Genomic DNA, 22,272 nt, shown 5'->3' with positions numbered 1-22,272 from the left:
GTCTCACTATGTTGCCCAGGTTGGTCTCAAACTCCCAAGCTCTAGCAATCCTCCCAAACAGGCCTCTCAAAGTGCTGGGATTACAGGCATGAGCCACCATGCCAAGCCTGCCTAGGTAGTTTTTATGACCATGAATTTTATGAATGAGAATTTTCTTTTCTTTTTTTTAAGCTTTTTTAAAATCTTTTTGTAATCCCAGGTGCACATATATTTTGTATGAACATATTTAACTATTAAGCCTGGTCTAGAACTTAGAATTTAGAATCAATTCTAGAACTAGAATTTAGAATCAATCATCTGAGGATCCTCTCATAGTGTGCCGATGTCCTTCCTTGATTCAGTGGATACACAACTATGGATATGGATATTTGCCCACACCCAGATGCCGATGGTATCCCAGGATTTAGCTTCCTGCAGTTAGACACTCTCATTATTGCTCTTTTAAGTAGGTGTATGCTGGAGCTACCTACCAGAGCAATGTCGTGTTCTGAGCATAATCTGCTCAGCTAAGGAAAGCATGCGTGACTTCCTTGAGAGCATAGGTGTAAATCCAGCTAGAGATGCTCTCAAAATGCTTCAGAGTCTAAAGACAGGAGGAGGACCCAGGGATTAGATTCAGGCCTTCAGACAACAACAAAGGAGGACAGCAAACCAAGGGGATGTTCTCTGTGCTTTATGGCAGTGGTTCTCGAGCTAGAGTGGGCATCAGACCCACCTGCAGGGATGATTAACAGGGCCCCACACCTAGAGTTTCAGATTCAGTAGGTCTCAGCTAAGACTGAGAATTTGCATTTCTCACAATTTTTTAGCTAGTGCCAATGCACAGAGCCAACGTTCTATAGCTTCTTTCTTTCTGTTTAACCCTTACTACCAGAAGACTAGGATGGGGATTTAGAACACCATGGCTTTCCCACAGTGAATAAGGCCCAGGCCAGATTGCAGTTACTCACTGTGGCTGCTAACCTCATTCATGGGAGTAAAGTAGGATTTTAATTACCTACCTGTTCCTGAGGCTGCATCTCATTTCAATTTAGATAATGTAGTCAGTGGCTTCCCAAAGCCAGTTAAAGCACCAGTGCTACTGTGATTGCATAAGCAAACCCAAGGAATTGTTGAAATTACAAATTCCTTTTTCCCGCCCTAGGACATTTTGAATCAGTAGGTCTGGGATGAGGCCTGGGGACCTGTGTTTTTAACAATCTCCTCTGATCATTTAATCCACTTCCGATTTATCTGTCCACAGGCCTTGAGTCTTCCTTTCCATGGTCACACACAATATGTTTCACTAATGCACATTTATTTTGAGTGTGTTTACCCAAAACTTAGACTATGCCCTTGGTCAAGGGATTAGCAACCTTTCAAAAGAAGCATGCCCAGTATTTCTTTATATAGCCTTTCATCATCAGAGGTGGCAATGCTGATGGAATGGCGTTTGGTTTAGCTCTGCAAAAAAGCCCTGTGGGTACTCAGCTCTTCAAAGAAGCTCTGTTCCTGGCATGTTTAGAAGTTACTGTGTGCACATACGTAACCCACTCAGCTATTCCAGAGGAACAAGACCTTCACCCTTTAGGTATATAATGTGTGCAGTTGCCCCACCGTGGGGGTTGGCAAAAAGTGGGGAGGGCCCTTGCATAAGCTCATTGATAAGTTCAGTCATTTACTCACCCAACCGACAATCACTGGTTATCTGTTCTGAGTCAGGCATGGAGGTATCTTCTCATAATCAAAAGATAAGCAAGAAACAGTTACTGCCCTCAAGGATTCCACAATTTTGAATCCTAACTTCAGATGCTATCTCCTTACCTCATTTGGCACGTGCATTTGTGCTGGTATACATACCTTTTTCAGCACATAAACTCATTTGGCACATGTGCCAAGGATTGCCAACTATCTTATACACACAACCACACACACACACACACACACACAGCCTTAAAACAAAAAAAAAAGCCAATATCCATGTTGAGTTACTAACTCTAGCATCAGCTGCAAAATTTTATTTTAGGTTGCAGTTCACGCAGTTGTCTTTCAAAAATTTTCATTATGCTGTTGTTAGTTCTCTGTGCTGGAGTTGGTCCACAGTCCATTGGAGGAAAAAACAATTGTATTTATTGTTGTGTTTGGGAGAGGAAAATTCCTCTTTTTATAGAGGTATAAACATATATTAGTTTAAAATTTTGTGTCTAGTATGTAGTCATTAATACAAAACTAGACACATTATTGTTTATAATTATTTGTTACACTGGATCTAAATTCAAATATTTTACATTTATATACAACGGGTTGCTTTATATTAAAATTTATGTGATGCTCCTGTCTTCTCCAGTTTAAGTCAGTCATCAAAGGATGCTCAATCTAGCTATATTTTTTCTTGCACTAAATATAGTGAATCATATAGTTCGAAGGTGTTACCAGCCCTCTTTGCTTTTAAGAAAGAAAAGATGCACTGTGGAAATGCTGTCTCTCATTTTTAAGGTCATTGATTGGGTTAAAAAGGCAAATGACTTTTTTCGTTGAACTTCCTTCAATTAAGCCATTAACCTTTGAAAATAAGTGCATTCAAAAATCTATCAAAAAAAAGCTAAATGAGATTTTAACAAAATCCTGACAATTTCAGCTTAAACATATACACAGAAACCATATGTGCTTAGAAAGAAATATATACACACAGGCATTGTTTACAGAGTGTGTTTTTATATTTGGAAGACATTGAAGGAAGAGTTATTCCATACATACATTATCTGAAATGTACATTCAGATAGCCTACATAGATTTCATATTACACACAAAGATATCTTTATCCATGGTAGGTAGACAGACAGACTGACTGACTTCAAACTTGCACTTGCAGTGTGGATTTTTTTTCCTCATCTCCGGGTACTGCTTTTCAAAATTGCCTCAGGCTACAGAACAGCACCTCAGATCCCCAAGGCCCACTGCCTGGCTCCTAATAGCCACTCTCCATCTGTGTCACATGAACAGCTGATGAGATCGCTCCAGTGTCTGTATTTTGGAGAGCACATCCACCCAGGTTAAAATGCTAGGGTTGCCAAGGAGCAGTCAGAAGCCATTAGTGTGGGTGAGAATTTGCCTTGCAGCAGTTCCTTGGCATGGTGGAAAGCATGTGCACGTGTCCCTGCACGAGCTTGGGTGTGCATGTATGTGTGTGTGTCTCCTTGTCCAGGCGACACTCCGGTGTACATGGGTGTGCAGGGAGGGTGACAGATGAAAACTAGACTGTATACCCAGTATTGAAAGAGTCAAATGCCTTTTGTTTCACTGTATACTGATTCGGTCTTTGACTATATGGGGTCCCTTTTTTCTTATCATAACAGAAGGCAAAGAAAAAGAGAACAGCAACTTCGGGGTCATGCTCTAGTGTTTGGGCAGATGGAAGGGAGCTGCTTTGCCTTGGGGCAGGGTGGTTGTAATGAAGTGGCCTGTCAGTCTGTAAATAGTGAGGGTCATCTCTTCCATGTGATGGAGGGTATCGCATTGCAGTGAAAATGGAAATGTCAATAAAATTAATCTGCCAGCTCTTTGCTGTGGCTTTTCTGCTTCTCTAGTCAAAGAAAGTTGAGGGTTTTTTGGCAAGAAAGGAAAAGAACAGGTACAGGGAAGCCCACAGAGCAGACCCGGAAGTTAGAAGGCAAGTGGCCCAGTGGGCAGGATGGCTGTGCTGTAGCATAGTCCGAGAGGAGGGAGCAGCTCTGGGAATGAGCTGATGGATCTCTAGTATTCCTCAGAAAGCTGCAGAGCATCCAGCTCAGGCTACATTGAGCACAGAGTTTATTGTTTTAGGCTTTCTTGGACAAGGTTTTTACTTAGCATGGGATTTATGGCATTTACTGCTAATGAATGTCTATTCTTAAATTACAAAAACCCCCATCTCAGTGCAATTCCCAGATGTCCTTCCAGGACCCTGGCTTCTTAAACACCAGCAGGGAGCATAAACTCTCCACTTCTCTGTTTTCCTCTTTCGTGTGGCTCCAGGCTAATGATGTGCAAGGAAAACACAGCCATCTATAAAGCCCCAGTGCTGTCCCCGTATTCTTCATTTATTTTGCATTTGATTATGCCACAAGTCGGATCTTGTTTCTTTCCTTTTTTTAAAGTTATTAGTTCAAATATTAATGTAGGGATATGGCATATATTGCTGCTCTTGATTGATGCCTTCCCAAAAACAGGAAGACGTGCTCGTATGAATTTTAAGAAAGTAGGGGTCCTGCAATGCCTTGCCAGAAGAGTTTTTCAGATACATAATTTAGATGCCCTCCAGGCAGGCTTTCAAGGCATTTTTGCCGGAGGGCAAGAAAAAATAACTATGACTGTTAAAAGTAAATGATTTTTGCTAATGCACAATTAATGCCAGAGAAAAGCACAGAAGACAAAGATGTTGATAGAAACTTCTGATTAAGTGAGCACCCTACCTTGATGTGTATCTTTTTTTTTTTCATGATAATGATCAGTGGTGCAGAGAGCTAAAAGTTTTCATGTCATGCAAATGCCGAGTGCAGGGTCATATGAGAAGTGTGCGAATGTGCGTGCTTAGGAGGTGACAGCTCTAGGAGGGGCTGAGCAGGCAGTGCGTTATGTGCAATGAACAGCGACACAGTTACTGTCACCTATGCAGGCAGCCTAGAATATATAGACTACAGAACATTTAACTTGATTACCCTACAGTATGTGTTCACTCTGGGCATGGGGATGCGTTTCCACTGAATGGGTTTTCTGATGGCGGTTTTCCCACATTGGATTCCATAATTGACAAAGAGCTACTGCACTGTGTCAAGTGCACAATTATAATTGAATTAATGATATGGGCAAGTGTGAGACACACAAAATTAACATTTGAAGAGGCCTGGTTTAATTTTGTCTTTTACATATTTGTGTCTCCAATTATACTTTAATGAAAGAGAATATACTCGCTTAATGGATTTCTTTCAACAAGCTTAGCTGAGCTCATCATTAGCTGCACTTGTTGTTGGCACCCTTGCGATGTTTTCTCTAATGTATTTTTATTTCTTTCTACTAGGGGATGGTTTAGACAACAGTGTAGCTTCACCTGGTACAGGTGACGATGATGATCCGGATAAGGACAAAAAACGCCAGAAGAAAAGAGGCATTTTCCCCAAAGTAGCAACAAATATCATGAGAGCATGGCTCTTCCAGCATCTCACAGTAAGTCAAGATGAAAGAGAAAAAAAAATAGTTTTTGTTGTTTTGCTAGCAAGTTATACGGTCTCATACAGATTTTTTTTAAACTAAGGTGCCTATTTTCTTATTCTTGAAATCTGATGACTAACAGACTAGTTAAGGTTTTTTTTTTTCATCAACTATTACCATCCAAAGAGCACCCTCTAGAAAGTAGCAGGTTTTTGTTTTAAGAAGCTGGGAATGGACTTTATTTAAAATGATCTAAGACCCTAAACAGCATATATAAGTAAATTTGTTATTTATGCTAAAAGTATGAGAGCAACTTCGGATACTGCAACAGCAACCAAGGGAAATGGCTGTAAGGAGCTCAGAAATCCATAAACGTTGCTGATTACACTATTAACGAAAGCTGTCTCCTCTAGGAGGCAAAAAAAAAAAAAAAAGCACCTTGCCACATGCATGTCCAAGCTCACAATATCAGGTGCAGCTTTAATTGCTGAAGCAGTTTACAAATATGTCATGTATTTATATGACAAATTCAGAAGGGTTATAGGTGCTGTAATGCCTTTGTTTGCATGGTGGACATTAAAGATTCTTTTTTTAGCTGCTCAAGTCCATTATCTTAAAAGCTAACCACGTTCACTTCTGGAAACAGTTTTACTATGTGACACATTTTAAAAGTAACAATTTATCTTTATCTTCCTGTTTGCAATCCTCCTATGTGTGGATACATACTGTTGACTCTAAGACTCTCATGACAAAAAAATTACAATATATTTTTATAGAGAAACTAGGCATACTTATATTTTACTGTTCATTTGGAAATTCTGGGAAACCAGTAAAAATTTCAGAGGTTGCTTCTTGCTATAATATTGTTTTCAGGCCATTCTATTTAGGCTAATACTTAAAAATAGAGTAGCACATTGAAAGCTGAAGGTCTTCTTTGATTATCCAACTTGTGTGTTGCCATGCTGAATGACATTAGTTACAGTGTCATGGGTCCAGGACAAGGTTCCACTTTTATTTATGGTGGTGGCTGCTGATCTGCTCTTCTTGCAGAGCTACAAAGGGCAAGGGGTGGAGCAGTGGTGGGGAGGGAAAAGTGATAGATTCACATTCCTAAATCGGCCATTTTGATGTAAGGACATTAGTAGCAAACTAAGGTGTATCGATCTGGCCTGTGGTGTCAGGATTAGCTGGGAGAACCAATGAGGCAGCCGTGGTAGTGGTTATTCTTGCCTTGCAGCTATGGCCATTTCAAAGGTCAGGGCCCTGCACTGACTCGGCTCAGAGGAATTAGACAGAACATGCGGTCTCTGGGCTGATTACTTAACCAAAGACAAAATAATGAGTCCTAAGCAAATACTGACTAATTGAAAGGGCTGTAAATCCATTACATATTGGTCAGGGATAATCAGGAGTATTTAATCACTTTTATCTATTCAGGAGCACTGAAGCTGCAACAGCAAAGCCCTGAACCTTGCCATGTGGTTATTATTCTCATCATTATCAAAATTACTTCACAGCTGTTCTTTGCTACATCACCTCAGCTGGAGATTTACTAACCTGTAAAATGTTTTTAATTTGGAAGTCGAGTGACTGTGAGGGGAGGGGTTTCTCATTTTTAAATGAAGGTTTGTTTGGTTAGAGTAGCAACTAAGAAAGGCAGTGTAGCTGCGGATGACAGGCCAGCTGCCTTCTCCTGACCAGCTCACCTGTTTGGTTCCCTCCCTCTGTCCTCCTCCATGCTTGGTCTTTCTTGGTCGAAAATAAACACTTCAACAGCTGCTTTCCAAGCAAACAGCTACGTGTGTTTTCAACCTCTCTGTCATCAAAACCAATGTCAGAGAACAGTAGAACCTTAGAGAATGCAGCTGCTCTGTTTATAGATGAGGAAACAGAGACCCAAAAAGGGAAGTTACTAGCTGAAGGTCAAGCTGAGACAAGGGCCCAAGCCTTCCAAGTCCCCAACTCTGTGATTTTTCCACATTTCAATGACTTTGCCAAAATGACGATCACCTTTAACAGTTGCATAGAAATCTCACAGTCTCCACCATCGATATGCTCAGAGGCACAAGGGAGAAACACGGAGAAGCCAAGTGCTGTTTTCTTTTCTTGTTTTGAAAGCTCCGTGTTACCAAATATAGAAAGCCTTACCACCTGTATTTTGTGAGCTGAATCTCACATGGGAGTGTCAGGAGCCCTTGATACCTTATCTCCCACTTCCCTGCCCGGGGCGGCACCCAGCATGCACCATGGCCACCGATGAGAGTTGTGGGTGGCTGATGATTTCTGGGCACTTGTTGTACCTCTGCTGTGCTACGAAATAACAGTAAGAGCTTGTACTCACCTCAAGAATGCTTTCATCTAGTTGAATGTATGCAAGGCTTTGTGCAGAATTCTCTGTCCAACTCAGATTTTTAATGACTGCCTGTCCTCCAGGTTGGGAGAGAGGACTCAAATAGCCTAAGCTGGGGGAGTTGGGAAGTCTGCATTCATGCTCTGTGATCCTCTGTACTGGCTGAACCTCAGTTAAGTCCATTAAGTTCCCTGGACTTTCTGTTTCCCCGTTTTTCAAATGAGAGGGACACGTTGCAGGATGGATAAGCTCCTTTCCCATGCTCCTAGGTTTTGGTTCTGCTCAAGGACATTTAGTCAGAGCAATGCCCGGTCCCAGCCTCATGGGTCCTTCTTTCCTCTCTTTCCCCCTTTCTCTTTGCTTTTGCTTTTCACTAACTGCTTTATTTCTCTCCTGACCTTCTTCACAACATGCCCCTTTCATTACTTTCTCCCACTAGCTTTGTCTCCCATCTTTCTCTCTGTGCCGCTCCCCTGCCTTTTCTGCACCTCCCTTGTAGCTTTAGGAAATTCTCCTCTGCTTGCTCTTTGAAAATGTTTTCCTTCTTCATCCACACTTCACCCCACTGCAGAGAAGAGGTTCAGTAACTTTGATGAGGATGGTCCCGTAAAACTTTTACTTTCCAATCTTTAATGAGCTGAAAGATTTACTCAGCTGTAATTCTGAGCTCAGAAACCAAGAATAGAGACCCCTAACTAGCGACATGTTAATTTAGATTTCTTTTCTTACATGCACTAACAGGCATGAGGAAGGCCTTGGAACTAGAGATGCCCCACTATATTTTTCTGTCATTTAATTAATTTCGACTTTCAAAGTGAAATGTTGGCTCTAGCTCACTGAAAGTAGATGCAGTCTAAATTATTATTTCATGTAAATTTCTTTACAAGTGCATGATTCAATATGCATTTCTCCATTATTAGTCTCTTTAACATTATTTCAAACTGGTTTGTTCCCTTTTGTGCAGTGTGACCTGTTCTTGTATTACAATAATCCCCGATGTACCCTTTTTTCTTTCTTTTTTAAAAAAGAAGCTAATTGAATTATCTCATTATTTTAATTTGTTAAGCAAATGTATTTTGCATCTCAGGATGTGTTCTTAAAGAAGGGGGCTGCCAAGGCTTTGCCCCCTGAATGGGCCATTGGCCCATTTTGACATTCATGCATTCATTAACTAGCAGAACATAAAAGAACTCTGGTTGTATTTTTTTTTTCCAAACACCCAACCAGCGTGGAGCAACTTTTCCCAATAAGCCACAGGGGTCTTTCTACATATGTTCTCAACTGCAAGCTATTGTCACCTATTCTGAATACCTCAAAAGGCCCAGAGGTGGAAAAAAACCTACCTCAACAAAGGCCAACTGTAGCAATTGTTAAGTCTTAGTCTCAATATGACAAAAATCATTCACCCTCAGTTTTATTGGAAGAACAAGTTCCACTCCAGCTGTAACAGTTAAAACAATCTCTCAAATTCCTTTGCACCACCAACTTCAGGGGGAAAGGTAACAAACTTGCACTAATTGATTACGCTGAGGAAAATATTTAAACAAAGTCCAAAGTGGCATTTAAAAAATCAAGTGATTTGATAAACGGTTTCCATAGTCAGAATTAAGCATTCTGAATTTGCTTAATCTGGGGCTAAATATTAATAATTAGCCTCAAATTTTTTGTTTCGAACTACCCTATTTTCAAAATGCCCCTTAGAAATATCCCTTCTAAAAAAAAATCACAATAATTTTAACAAAATAAATCTGTCTATCTATATATTTTTAGAAATTCAACTAGCAAAAACTTTCTGTATACCATTACCCTCTTCTGTTGGTTGATGGCACTGCCTAACTTCTCAAGCTAAGAAATCCAGTGAAGATTGAAGAAAGAATCTCTTGGAAATGTGTGTGCCTTTGCTGGAAAGTACCCAATGGCAAAACAAACAAACAAACAGACAAAAACTTAGGGAAATCCTAGAGAAGTACATTCCTTTTGCTAGCACATGGAGACTATGATATCATAAAAGTAAGCCTGCCATTACAACTGTTTTTATTTGACTTCAAAGATAAAGAAAGAAACAGCAAGCAATAATACCCAGGCTGACGGTTTATTCATAACCATGAAAAAACTCCTCCACGCCAAGAAGCCCTTAATGTGCTCAATTAGGCCCTCGGGCACCTCCACTTGCCACCTTCAAGAGCTCCTCCAGTTGTGCTGCAAATAATATATTTGATCATGGACTAGAAACAGGAAGTGCTCATACACAAAGACACTACTTGCTCATACCAGTTTCTGGCTGAAGGTCTTCTTATTTGAAAACATAGGGATAAAGCTCACACTTAGGAGATGTGGGACTTCTTTCAAAGATGTGTGTTACAGAATCAGAAGCAAATTTTACTTTTAAAAGTGATATAAGCCAAGGGGGGAGGATCGCTTGGGGCTAGGAGTTTGACACCAGCCTGGGCAACATAATGAGATCCCATCTCTACAAAAGAATAAAAATTTAGCCGGGTGTGGTGCACACATGCCTGTGGTCCCTGCTACTCAATAGGCCAAGGTGGGAAGATCATTTGAGCCCAGGAGTTTGAGGCTGCAGTGAGCTAGGATGGAACCACTGTACTCCAGCCTAAGCAACGGAATGAAACCCAGACACACACACACACACACACACACACACACACACACACACAAAGTGATGTAATGTTATGTATGCAACTGCCTTGAAACTACAGATTCTAAAACCTCTGCCTTTTGTTCATGACAAAATGCTTTGTCCCCTCTTCATATCTCTGGGGGTTGGGGAGAGGGGTGAAGCCCACCTCTCAGGTGTTTACTCATTTTACTACTTGCCTATTAGAATCTGACTTATGGGATTTTGTAAAGGCCTGGGTTTGGTAATAAAAATGTGCTATAAAGGATATCATCCTACAGAGACAGTGCACCCAAGTTATAAGTATATTCAGTTCCATGTTATGTTAGAGAAACCTGTCTCTCCACTGAGTTCATCAAGACCATATGACCGTAAACTTAGTCATCTTAAATTTGTTATTGTAATGTACACACACACACACACACACACAGACACACATATGCAAGGGAGGAGAGAGGGAGGGAAGGAGAAAGAGAAACAGAAACGGAGAGACTTAGACTATTTTGCCCTTTGACTAGTTATCTTTTTCTTGTGCAGATCCAGATGGCTTCTTTCTTAAATGAGGCAGTCCAATGTCGAGGTTAAGAGCACAGGGCCTGGAATCTGCAACACAGTAGATTTTTGATCTTGAGCCATTACCCTCTCTGCGCCTCATTTTTCATATCTGCAGAAGAAGAATAATTCTAGTTCCACCTGGTAAGGTTATTTTAAGGATTAAGTGAAATAATGTAAAGTACTCAGCCCTGTGCCTGATTCTTATAATAAGTACATATATAAAGTAACTATAATTCTTATTTTAATCCAGTTAAATGGCTAGCAGAAGGCTTTGACCAATGGACCTGGGCATCCAAAGTTACCACATTTGTTCCTGGGATTGTAGAGATGTAGAGACCAGGTTTTGCCAAACAAATCCCAAATATGGCCGGTGCAGTGGCTTATGCCTTTAACCCCAACACTTTGGGAGGCCGAGGTGGGAGGAATACCTGAAGCTCAGGAGTTTGAGACAAGCCTGGGCAACACAGCAAGACCCCATCTCTATAATTTTTTTTTAATTGGCTGGGCATGGTGGTGCATGCCTGTGGTCCTGGCTGCTTGGCAGTATGAGGTGGTAGGATCACTTGAGCCCAGGAGTCAAAGGCTGCATGGAGCCATGATCACGGCACTGTACTCCAGGCTGGGTGACAAAGTGAGACCCTGTCTCAAAGAAAAAATAATAATAATAATAATATCCAGGCTGGGGGTGATGGCTCACGCCTGTAATCCTAGCACTTTGGGAGGCCAAGGGGGGTGGATTGCTTGAGGCCAGGAGTTCAAGAGCAGCCTGGGCAACATGGTGAAACCTCGTCTCTACTAAAAATACAAAAATTAGCCAGGTGTGTTGGCACACATCTATAGTCCCAGCTACTGGGGAGGCTGAGGCACAAGAATTGCTTGAGCCCGGGAGGTAGAGGTTGCAGTGAGTGGAGACTGTGCCACTGCACTCCAGCCTAAAAAAAAGAAAAAAAAATGGAAATACCCCTCAGTAGGAGAGAACATGGTCTACATTCTGCCTTCCGAAATCCATATTAACATTTGGTGGCTGCTTGTTGAAGCTAGGTGATAGCATTAGAGAGTCCTGGTGTCATGAAAGCCAGAGCATCCTAGTGAACTTTCAGGGATGGGGTGGAAGGTGGAGAAGAAATGGGCTATGGAGTAGTTCAGAATGTCTCCAATGGGGCTACTTTTGAGAGAGAATGCTCTCTTTCACCATTTGTCTTCCAGGATATGAACAGAATATAGAGTTGCTATCTTCCTTAGAGTGTGAAAGTCTAGGCTGTCTGCAAGACAGCATGTTATGGTTTTTATTATTTTTTATTGATTGACTGATTGATTGTAGAGACAGCATCTCGCTATGTTGCCCAGGCTGGTCTCGAACTCACGGCCTCAACTGATCTTCCCACCTCAGCCTCCCAAAGTGCTGGGATTATAGGTGTGAGCCACAGCACTTGGCCATGGTAATGGTTTTTAAAAAAGGGATCACCAGCTGTGAACTTAGAAGCCTTAGGTGTGAACTCTGTGATATTATTCAACCTCTCTGAACCTATTTCTTACCATCAAAATGAAAGTTATCTGCCCTGTTTAGCTGATTGGGTTGCTGTGTGGCTCAAATGATGTAGTCAATTTGTAAACTGTAATGTGCTGCACAGATGTTAGGTATTCTGGTCTTCTGATTGTGTGCTTGGCTTTCCAGCTGCTTGAAGCCGCTCAGAGCTTATGTATCACCGAGGGTTAGAGATGTAGTGCTACCCACCTCTTTCATCCTCCACCCCCAATTTCTCCACTTGTCCATTTCCACAAATGTATCCCTGGAGACACTGTGATAATTTCTATCATTAGACATCTTTTAAGGATCTTGAATGGTTAATTGAACCAGTATTTCATGGACATTAGTTATTTCTGCTTGGAAATTAGGGCCTTCGTGATTCCGAGACTGGTCTACATAATACAAATAGCTATGAGCCAAATTAATACCAAATAGGAAATGTTGACCTTAGTTATACAGTAAGAGATGGTCTTTCTCATATTCAGAGCTGCAAATGTTCACATGCATGCAAGTGAGTCTCCTAAGAAATACTTACGTGGAAATGCACATGCAGAACACACAGCTGAAAGTACCAGCAGAGAGAGCTTCCCACAAACATGCAGCACAGTGAGGCCGCCCCTAGCCTTAGCCTTTGCATTGTTTTCCTGCTTGCCAGGAGAAAACATCTGTGAATTATTTGAATGGAATCTTATACTAGAGATCGTCTGAACTGGTGTCATCTCTGTTTAATTTCAGGAAATGATGTCACAATGCATTAAATTACAATGCTGGGTGATTTATTTTCCCATGGACATGCTGTCCTAAGCATTCCTCTTCTTTTGCAATGTTTCCAATTAACTGTAAGCTTGAGTGTTCTTCCTATTTCATAATGATTTTGAGGGGTGGGGATGGGAGATAGGGGTGGGCAGAAGGGTAATTTCAGAGGTTGCTGAGGTTCAGAGCTAATGGCACATCCGTCATGTCCTTATTGGGATGGGAGGGTGCTGAGTGTTGGGGCTGTGATCAGCAGTGGCAACCTGCAACAGTATTGGTTAGTTTTAAAGAATGTCTAAAAATGAAAGCCTGAGTGTTCTGATGCTAGCTGTCCAAAGAGCCACCAGATAATTTTAATAGTGACCTGCATACTGTAGCTTCTGCCTTTATCAAAGTTTCTCTTCACTCCCTTCTTCAGCAAAGAATAGAGGACATAAGTCAATTCTGTGTGCCATCTGTTGTCGTTTTTACAATTTCTCAAATTAAAGAGACAGGCCAAAAATTTAATGTCGTGTTGGATCCTAGAAGCTCCTCTAGAAGAGAGAAAATTGCAACTGAATTTACTTTGTCTCTCTTGAGGGGGAAAAATTGCATATTGCTATGTCATAACCTTTTACTTGTAGTCCCAATTTGGTGCTTTGAATTGGATTATGAGGGCTTCTGCATGGAAAGACTGATGTGTTTGGGATTCAGCAGCCTTTGTTCACATGGTTCTGAGTGACATTGTGGTAGAGTTGCCAGTACAGTGGTGGTGCAATGGCTTTTCATGGGGGTAATGAAATGCATAGTCTCCTCAATGCAAAAACATTTTAAGACGTTTCAAGATATTTCAAAGTACATCAGACAATCCTGTTTAAAAAGAGGTTCACCTCAGATAGACTAAGAAACTTACCTCCCAGATTATGAGCTACTAACTGGCAGATACATTTTAAAAATAGGTAATTGATAGGCAGAACACAGAGTTTTTAGGGCAGCCAAACTACTCTGGATGATACTATAATGGTGGATACGTGTCATTATACATTTGTCCAAACCCATAGAATGTACAACACCAAGAGTGAACCCTAATGGAAAGTATGGACTCTGGGTGATTATGATGTGTCAATGTAGGTTCATCAGTTGTGACAAATGTGCTACTCCGGTAGGGGGTGTTGATAATGGGGAGGCTATACATGTGTGGGGCCAGGGATTTATGGGAAATCTCTGTACCTTCCTCTCAGTTTTGCTGTGAACCTAAAACTGATCTAAAAAAATAAAGTCTACTTAAAAAAAAAAGGAATTGAATGAAAAGATTGAAGAATGAAAGGCTTATTAAATTACCATCAAAAAGAAACCAAAATAATTATTAGCTCAAAGTTTAGCACCCAATTTCATAAAATATCACTCGAAGTATAATTGTTTAAAAATATGTTAAAGAATTCAAGGAGATGGGGAATTGAGGACCCTTGAATAAAGGAACATAGAAGGCATGTGCATATTGAATATTCAGCTATTTAAAAACTCCAAGAATAGAGTGCCATTAAATGCTATTTAGTGAAATCCCTGAATATTCATTCAGATCATAGGGAAAATTTCCATTTCTTCGTTCCACATGACCACAGTTTGCAAGTATATTCCATGGAGAAGTGGAGTGATTGGGAATTACAGGGTAAGTTGACTGGGTTATGAGAATACTGACTGTCCCTCAGCTTTGCTGCAGGATAGGGTCATAAAGTGACCCTAACATTCAAGACTAATTTCGATTTTAGAGAGTGTTACTGCACAGATTTCAGAGGACTCCTGGAAATGTCCTGCCTTCTCCATGCTGTAGTCTGTTTTTGCAATTTGGAACAGATTATGAAGTGTAAAGATGATATCCAGCCCAATTCTCCTGTTAAGAAATAGTGACTTAGGTAGGAAGCATTAGGTTGGTTGAATGGAGTTTGCCTTATTACATTTAGGTGCTGTGTGCCACTTTCTAAATTGATTGGCAGCAGTTGTTTACAGTATGCAGAATAATCACTGGCACCCTTTAAAGGTGTATTATCCTCTTAAAACATAATAGTAATGCCATTTTCATGCTTTTACATTTGCTATTCATATTCTGAACTGCCAAGTCCCAAATCTGCCAGAACAAATTTAAGTTGTTTTTATCTAATAGTGGATAAGTTGTCAAGTCACAATATAATGGCAGATAATTTTTCTTAAACTATAGTTTTACTTCTTGGTTATAATAGATAACATGAATATTTGTTGAATCTGACTTGATTGTCCACACACACAAAAATTACAACTCAAGAGGTATTGTCATGGGATTCTGCGATGACAAGAAATGAAGAGAATATTATTATCTAGTTATTCTGAGCATTATAGAAAATTAACATGGGCCACTAATTAGTTTCCTTCCAGCCACCACTCTCCCCCCGCCAAATCTGCTGATATCTGGTTTGCCTGACATAGCCAGATAATGAAGATCTCCTCTTGTTAATCCCAGCATCAAATCTTGTTGCTGCTGTTAATTTAAATACCTCTGTTATCACATTATAATATAACTGTCTAGATTTTATTTGACTCCTTGCATCATTCTCCTGCAATCACAAATATTCCAGAATTAATTTTGTCTTGGAAATATTTGGCAATTCTATAATAATTTGGAAAAGTATATTCCCATGACTCAGGCCACGCTACAATTGGAAAATGGCTTTTTTCTTACCCAGAATACATGGTGTGATCCCATCGTACGCTGACAAAAAGCAACCCAAGTGTACCGGGGTGGTGCTACACTAGTCTTTTAAAAAGAAAAAGGCTTTTATCAATAGAAAAGATGAATGCTAGATTATTCCCTGTAGATTTGGTGACACATTGGGACTCTCTTTAAAAGCAACCTTATTTTTTTCCCCATGGTGAAAAGTTATAGGTTCTATTTCAGTGTTTCAAGATACCTGCAGGCAGCTCATGAGTTGCTATACTTGTTTTAAACCCTTCCTCACAGTGATTTTTTTTTTTAAGTAGTAAGAGAACATGGGAACATGGGGTCATTATTATTCAATTATAGGCTCAGTTTTTCTGTTAGTTTCTGTGAAGCCATAAATTTAGAACTGTGTAGCAAAATCTCACGGATTACCTGATGGCACTTTGATAAAAACCCCTCTTAGAGCTTAGACCTGAAGGTCTTATGTTTTCTAGTAAAACACTTAAGTGTAATTAAATATGATCATGTGAAAAGGCATTAGTTTTTAATATGACCTTTGTTGTCAGTCTGGAAATCCTCTAAAAGTTTTGATTTTTTTTTTTTTTTTGCAGAGCAAGTTTGACAGAAAAATGATTTCATGCCCTTTGGTCCTTATGTACTTGTACCCGTTTGTCCATGGCTATTCCAAATACCCCCATGCTTATTTAAAATGTATATATAATCAGTTACATAAAAAGAGGTATGCTTAAATTCTCATGACTCTATGGTTGGACCTCTGTGGTTGGAGCAGACAATAGAAATGTCTGTAATTCATTTCAAAAAAATGTGACTTTCCTACCTTTAGATAGTGAGGACAATCTGTTAACTCTTTGTGTTGATAAAAGCAAACATTTCAGGGCACGGTGAAAGAAATCTCTACCATGTATAAGGTTATATATATACCAGAAGCAGTGGAGTTAGGACCAAATTAAGACTTGACCAGTGTCCTAGTCTTAGCACAGCCTTTTGCTCCCTGGATTATTTTGAGCAAGTTATTTAATTTATCTGAGTGCTCATTTTCTTACCTCATTGTTTTGAGGGTTAGCTAAGATTAGAAATAGCCTTCTGAAAAGGACAAAATACTATGCAAGTGTAAACTGGTGTCTATTAATGTTTTCATATAATCCATTGAAATAGTTTGCTCTGTCATAGCTCCATGAAAGCTGAACTTGGATGTGAGTGACACACTCTTCAAAGACAAGTATTGCACTTGTTTCTTTTGCCCTAAGTCTGGAATGGGGATCAAATCCTACACATAGCACATGTGCAAGAGAAAGGCAAAAGACCTGACAGACCATTCATATGTGGCAGCATGAGTCAAAGTAACTTTTGGAATTTGTACACTCAAACTTAAGAGAAAGAACTGGAAGACTGCAAACTAACTTCACAATAAACGTATTGTCACTTGTGTTATTACAGCTTTGGAGCAAGCTGGTTGGGGCTTTGGGCATCTTTGTTCTTTGTTCCTAAACTCTTCATCCTGAGAATTAACTGTCCATCAGCATGCCATTTTTCATCCTGGTCAAGCTGGTGGAGAAGAATTGTTTTACATCTCTAAATGGCGATCTCATAGGCCCATTCCAAGGAAGGCAAAGTCTGGTACTAGACAGAATTGTCTCATTGCAGCAAGCGATAAGTGGAATGTTATTTTTCCCCTGAAGACAGTTTCAATCTGGATGCTTAATCAGGCTTTCTTTGATTCTACATACAGAGATTTCAGATGTTACAGCTCAGTTAGACGAAAGCACAGAATATGAATGGGAGAAGAGTGAGGAAAGCTTCTAAAGGTATATAGAGGCCTTAGGTTTAGACGCACCAGCCAGATATCCCGGTGGATGAACTTCTGTGGAAGCTGGAAATGGTGGCACTATAGTTTGAGAGTTGGAGCTAATCTTTGTAGAGTTAATACTTGAAACCATGGCACTGAATAAAGGTTAAAATAAGAGACAGTGCAGAGAGAGAAGGGGGTTTGAGTCTTTTTGAAGACTATATGTGAAGAGGTGGAGAAAGAAAGTAGTGAGCAGAGGTAAAGACATCAGACCAGTAGGAGCATAATCAGATCATGTGAAGAGGGAAGGAGTTTCAAAGTAGAGGAAGTGGATTCTGTAGAAAGATCAAGGACAGGACAGGCGCAGTGGCTCACACCTGTAATCCCAGCACTTTGGAAGGCCGAGGCAGGTGGATCACCTGAGATCAGGAGTTCGAGACCAACCTGGCCAACATGGTGAAACTCCATCTCTACTAAAAATACAAAAATTAGCCGGGTGCCTATAATCCCAGCTAATCAGGAGGCTGAGGCTGGAGAATTGCTTGAACCCTGGGGGCGGAGGTTGCGGTGAGCTGAGTGCCACTGCACTCCAGCCTGGGCGACAAAACAAAACTCCATCGAAAAAAAAAAAAAAGAGAGAGAGAGAAAAGGAGGCCAGTGAAGATGGGGGCCAAAGCACACCTGGGAAGGTACAGAGAAACAAACATTTTGTAAAGATAGCAAGAAAGCTGAGGGAGGTCAGGAAAAAGCTTCTCTTCACTTATGACTAGGAACTGTGGCGAGGGTGATGGAGAGTGAATTAGGAAGGCACGGAAATGCAGACTTGGAGCAAAAAGGGTCAGGCTGAATGGACTCTCTCCACATCATCTTATCCTTTCTCAGGCAGTCTCAGCACCAAAGAGCAAGAGTGACTAAAGCAGACAACAGGAAAAACCTAACGGTGAGATCAACAAGGGGAGGAGAGGGAAGATGTTAGAGCAGTTTTTGAAATGACAGACCAGTAAGTAAGAATTCCAATGAGATAGTCTTTCCTGGGACAGAAAAATAATCCTACAGTTCGTGTGAATAATAAAACAACTAAGAAAAGACAAGATATTTTTGGAAAAGAAAAATGAGGGAGCTTGTGCACTGAGAATTACTAAAATGTATCATAAAGCTACATGATGTGGCACTGGCTAACACAATAGGCACAATGATCATTTGAACAAAATAGGAATTCACAAATCAACCCAAATATAGAAAGAAATTTACTAATTTTAAAGGCATCACTTCAAGTCAGTTGAGAAAAAAATCATCAGTCGTCTTCATCAAAATATACATTTAAGAGTTTTTTGAAGTAGACATGACTATTTCTCTTTCCTTCGTTTAATGAAATGTTTTGAGAGTAAAAGCAAAGGAATTATAAAGAAAAACTGTGACAGATTAAATTACATACATATGAAAATTAAGAGCTTTTGAATGCCAAGAAAACAGCATATACAAAATAAAGAAAAACGCTAAACTAGCAAAAATATGTAACATTATGTAACAGGCAAAGGATTAGTGTCCCTAATAAATAAAGCATTGTACAAATCAGTAAGAAAAAAAATGAAGCAGCCTGGGCACGGTGGATCACGCCTGTAATCCCAGCACTTTGGGAGGCCAAGGAGGGTGTATCACGAGGTCAGGAGTTCAAGACCAGCCTGGCCAAGATGGTGAAACCCCGTCTCTACTAAAAATACAAAAATTAGCCGGGTGTGCTGGCAGGTGCCTGTAGTCCCAGCTACTCAGGAGGCTGAGGCAGGAGAATTGCTTGAATTGCTTGAATTGCTCCCTCCTGGGAGACGGAGGTTGCAGTGAGCTGAGCTTGCGCCACTGCACTCCAACCTGGGCGACAGAGCAAGACTCTGTCTCAAAAAAAAGAAAAAACAATGAAGTGAATAAAAAGTCAAAAGATGAATAGGTCCATTCACAAAAGCTGAAATACAAATGACTGGTAAGCATTTAAAAAATGTTCAGCATTGGCCTGGTGTGGTGGCTCATGCCTGTAATCCCAGCACTTTGGGAGACAGAGGTGGGAGGATCTCTTGAGTTCAGGATTTCAAGACCAGCCTGGGGAACATAGAGACACTCCATCTCTACAAAAAAATAAAAATAAGTTAAATAAATTAGCTGGGTGTGCTGGTGTGCACCTTTAGTTCCAGCTACTTGTGAGGCCAAGGTTGGGACCAAATAAATTTAAAAATCAACAACAAGAGATTTTTATTTGGTGGAAACTGAGAATAAAAAATTATAATATCTGGCACTGTCCAGGGTAGAAGGAAATATCTAACTTAATAATGACTATAAAAGTTGACATGGTCTTTCTGGAATATAAACTAGTAATATGTGTTAAAAAAAGAAAACAACTAAAAATTTTCTCATCCTTTGATCTAGTAATTCCATTTCTAGGAGTTTGTCATGAAGAAATAATTCTAAAAGTACACAAAAATTATGCAAAATTATGTATAAAGATATTTATTATACTAAAAAATTGAAAGTCACCTATATTCTCAAATGTAGGAGATATGGAATGTTATGGAGTGTTATGGACTACTATGTAACCATTAAAAATTATATTCCAAAAGTATTTTGAGATAAGGGGAAATCTCTATGTGTTGCTAGGCAAAGTAGCCGGGTAAGGCAGTATCTATGATATAATTTTAATTTTATTAGAGAAAATATATATGGACATATGCACAGAACGTATGAATGATTATCCTTGGGTAGGGAGATCTAGGTGACATTTTTACTTTTTATATTAGAAATTTTCTGGCCGGGCATGGTGGCTCACGCCTGTAATCCGAGCACTTTGGGAGGCCAAGGCGGGCGGATCACAAGGTCAGGAGATCAAAACCATCCTGGCTAACATGGTGAAACCCCGTCTCTACTAAAAATACAAAAAATTAGCCGGGCGCGGTGGCGGGCGCCTGTAGTCCCAGCTACTTGGGAGGCTGAGGCAGGAGAATGGCGTGAGCCTGGGAGGCAGAGCTGGCAGTGAGCCAGGATCGCGCCACTGCACTCTGGCCTGGGCGACAGAGGGAGACTCTGTCTCAAAAAGAAAAAGAAAAGAAAAGAAATTTTCTATGTAATGTGTATTGCATTGATAATACAGAATAATAAATTTTATTTTAATAAAGAACCATGTTGGCTAAGGGGGAGAAATAAAGTGTGGTAACACACTGGGAACACTGGAAACCCACCAAGGGGTTGCAAGTCCAGGTGCAGAATAAGAGAGAGAAACAGAGAAGCAGAGAAAGAAGATTTTTAGGTTTGTAATCTTGGAGGTACAACATCTCTGTTTGATGAATTTTCTGCTGATAAAGTAGAGATGGATAACATTGGAAATGAGACAGGCAAGATATTAGACAGGCCTTTGTCATACATATTGGAGTTTTCAAAAGTAGGGGCAAGCCATGGGATGGAGAAGAACTTTCTAGCATGTACATAAGTCATAGGGGAAAGAGGGAGTGGCTTAAAAGTCAACATTCTTCTCTCAACAACTGTGGAGAGGAAAGAAAGCAAATGCTATGAGCTTCATGAGAAAAGTGGCTGGAAAGTCTTAGGTAGGGGCTGGGAGCAGGCAATAAGGGAAGAAAGGGAAGAGAGAACAGTCTAGTTTCTTGTCCTTAATTCCAGAGGTACTGGTAAGGAGGAAAAATGAATAATTTTAGTAGAAGACTATATTAGTTAGCTAGGGCTGCCATAACAAAATACCATAGCCTGGGTGGCTTAAACAACAGACATTTATTTTCTCACAGTTCTGGAGGCTGGAAAGTCCAAGAGCCAGGTGCAGCAGGGTTATTGTTGGGTGAGGGCTCTCTCCTGGTTTGCAGACAGCCACCTTCTCCCTGTCCCTGCATAACATTTCCTCTGACTTCATTTAACCTTAGTTACCTCCTAAAAACCCTATCTCCAAATAGTTATCATATGGAGGCTGGGGTTTCAACACACAAAATTTGGGAGGACTTAATTCAGTTCAGAGCAGAGTTTTTAGGTTAACAATATTTTAGGACAAACATAAGTTTAAAAAAAATCAAGGATATGGAATTATGTGTATGGAAAAGATCAAAGGTTTATGGGGTTTTTTTCCCCATAACACAGCCAGCGAGGATGAGGGCAATGAGGCAAGTTAATTTAGGCTGTGGTGAGATTAAAAAAAAAAAAGACCAGAATGCCAAGAGTAATGCCATTAGGATTACAGGTCTTTGCTAGACCCAGGCAGTAATAAAGCTCTCTAAAATACTATCTTATCTTGGAGTAGAGAACCTGAGATAAAGATCCCTCAAATGTTTCCTCAAAGCACCTGGATGGAGGCAGGAAAGAGGAGCAAAGAAGGACTATTCGGTTGGCTAAAATAATCCACAAATTGAGTTCTTATTTTGATTATGTGTAAGGTTTGTTTGATCTAGCTGCTTTTCCTTAGAGTTCAGTTTTACATATGCTTCGGCGCCCAACCAGCTTGTGTATTTTCAGGATTTTTTTCCTCTCTTTCTTTTCCTTCTTTGGTTGGGTTTTAGATCAGGGAGGGGAAGGACTGAGGGAAGCGAGGTCAGCAGACGAGACTCATTTCCCGGTTTGTCAGACTGTGCTCTTGACCCCTCCTCAGGACCTGTGATTAATACACGCTTTGTAGAGGAGACTTGGCAAACCCCGCTCTCCACAGGACCCGATTCATAATTCACAGCGAGCAGGAGGAGCAGGGTCTTTGTGGTGGCTTGTTGGCTCTTTGCTGCACAAAAAGCAATGCCTTCTGACCTTCGCTGTTATCTAATCAGGAAGTAGACAG

General features: G+C 40.4%; 1 protein-coding gene across 9 annotated transcripts in view; it reads left to right on the top strand.

The window, feature by feature from the left end:
* Positions 1–22,272, top strand: part of MEIS2 (Meis homeobox 2) — a 210,657-nt gene that overhangs the window by 59,187 nt on the left and 129,198 nt on the right. For all 9 annotated transcript variants that reach the window (XM_003816707.5, XM_003816708.6, XM_008969808.4 and 6 more), the window contains one exon: positions 5,036–5,181. In XM_003816707.5, coding sequence (XP_003816755.1) covers positions 5,036–5,181 — 146 coding nt within the window. The remainder of the gene's footprint in view (positions 1–5,035; positions 5,182–22,272) is intronic.

The sequence above is a fragment of the Pan paniscus genome, chromosome 16 (genome assembly GCF_029289425.2).
Source record: "Pan paniscus chromosome 16, NHGRI_mPanPan1-v2.0_pri, whole genome shotgun sequence".
In the NCBI taxonomy this organism is placed as follows: domain Eukaryota; kingdom Metazoa; phylum Chordata; class Mammalia; order Primates; family Hominidae; genus Pan; species Pan paniscus.
Note: the sequence above shows the minus strand (reverse complement) of the source record. Positions and strands in the feature narration are given on the sequence as shown.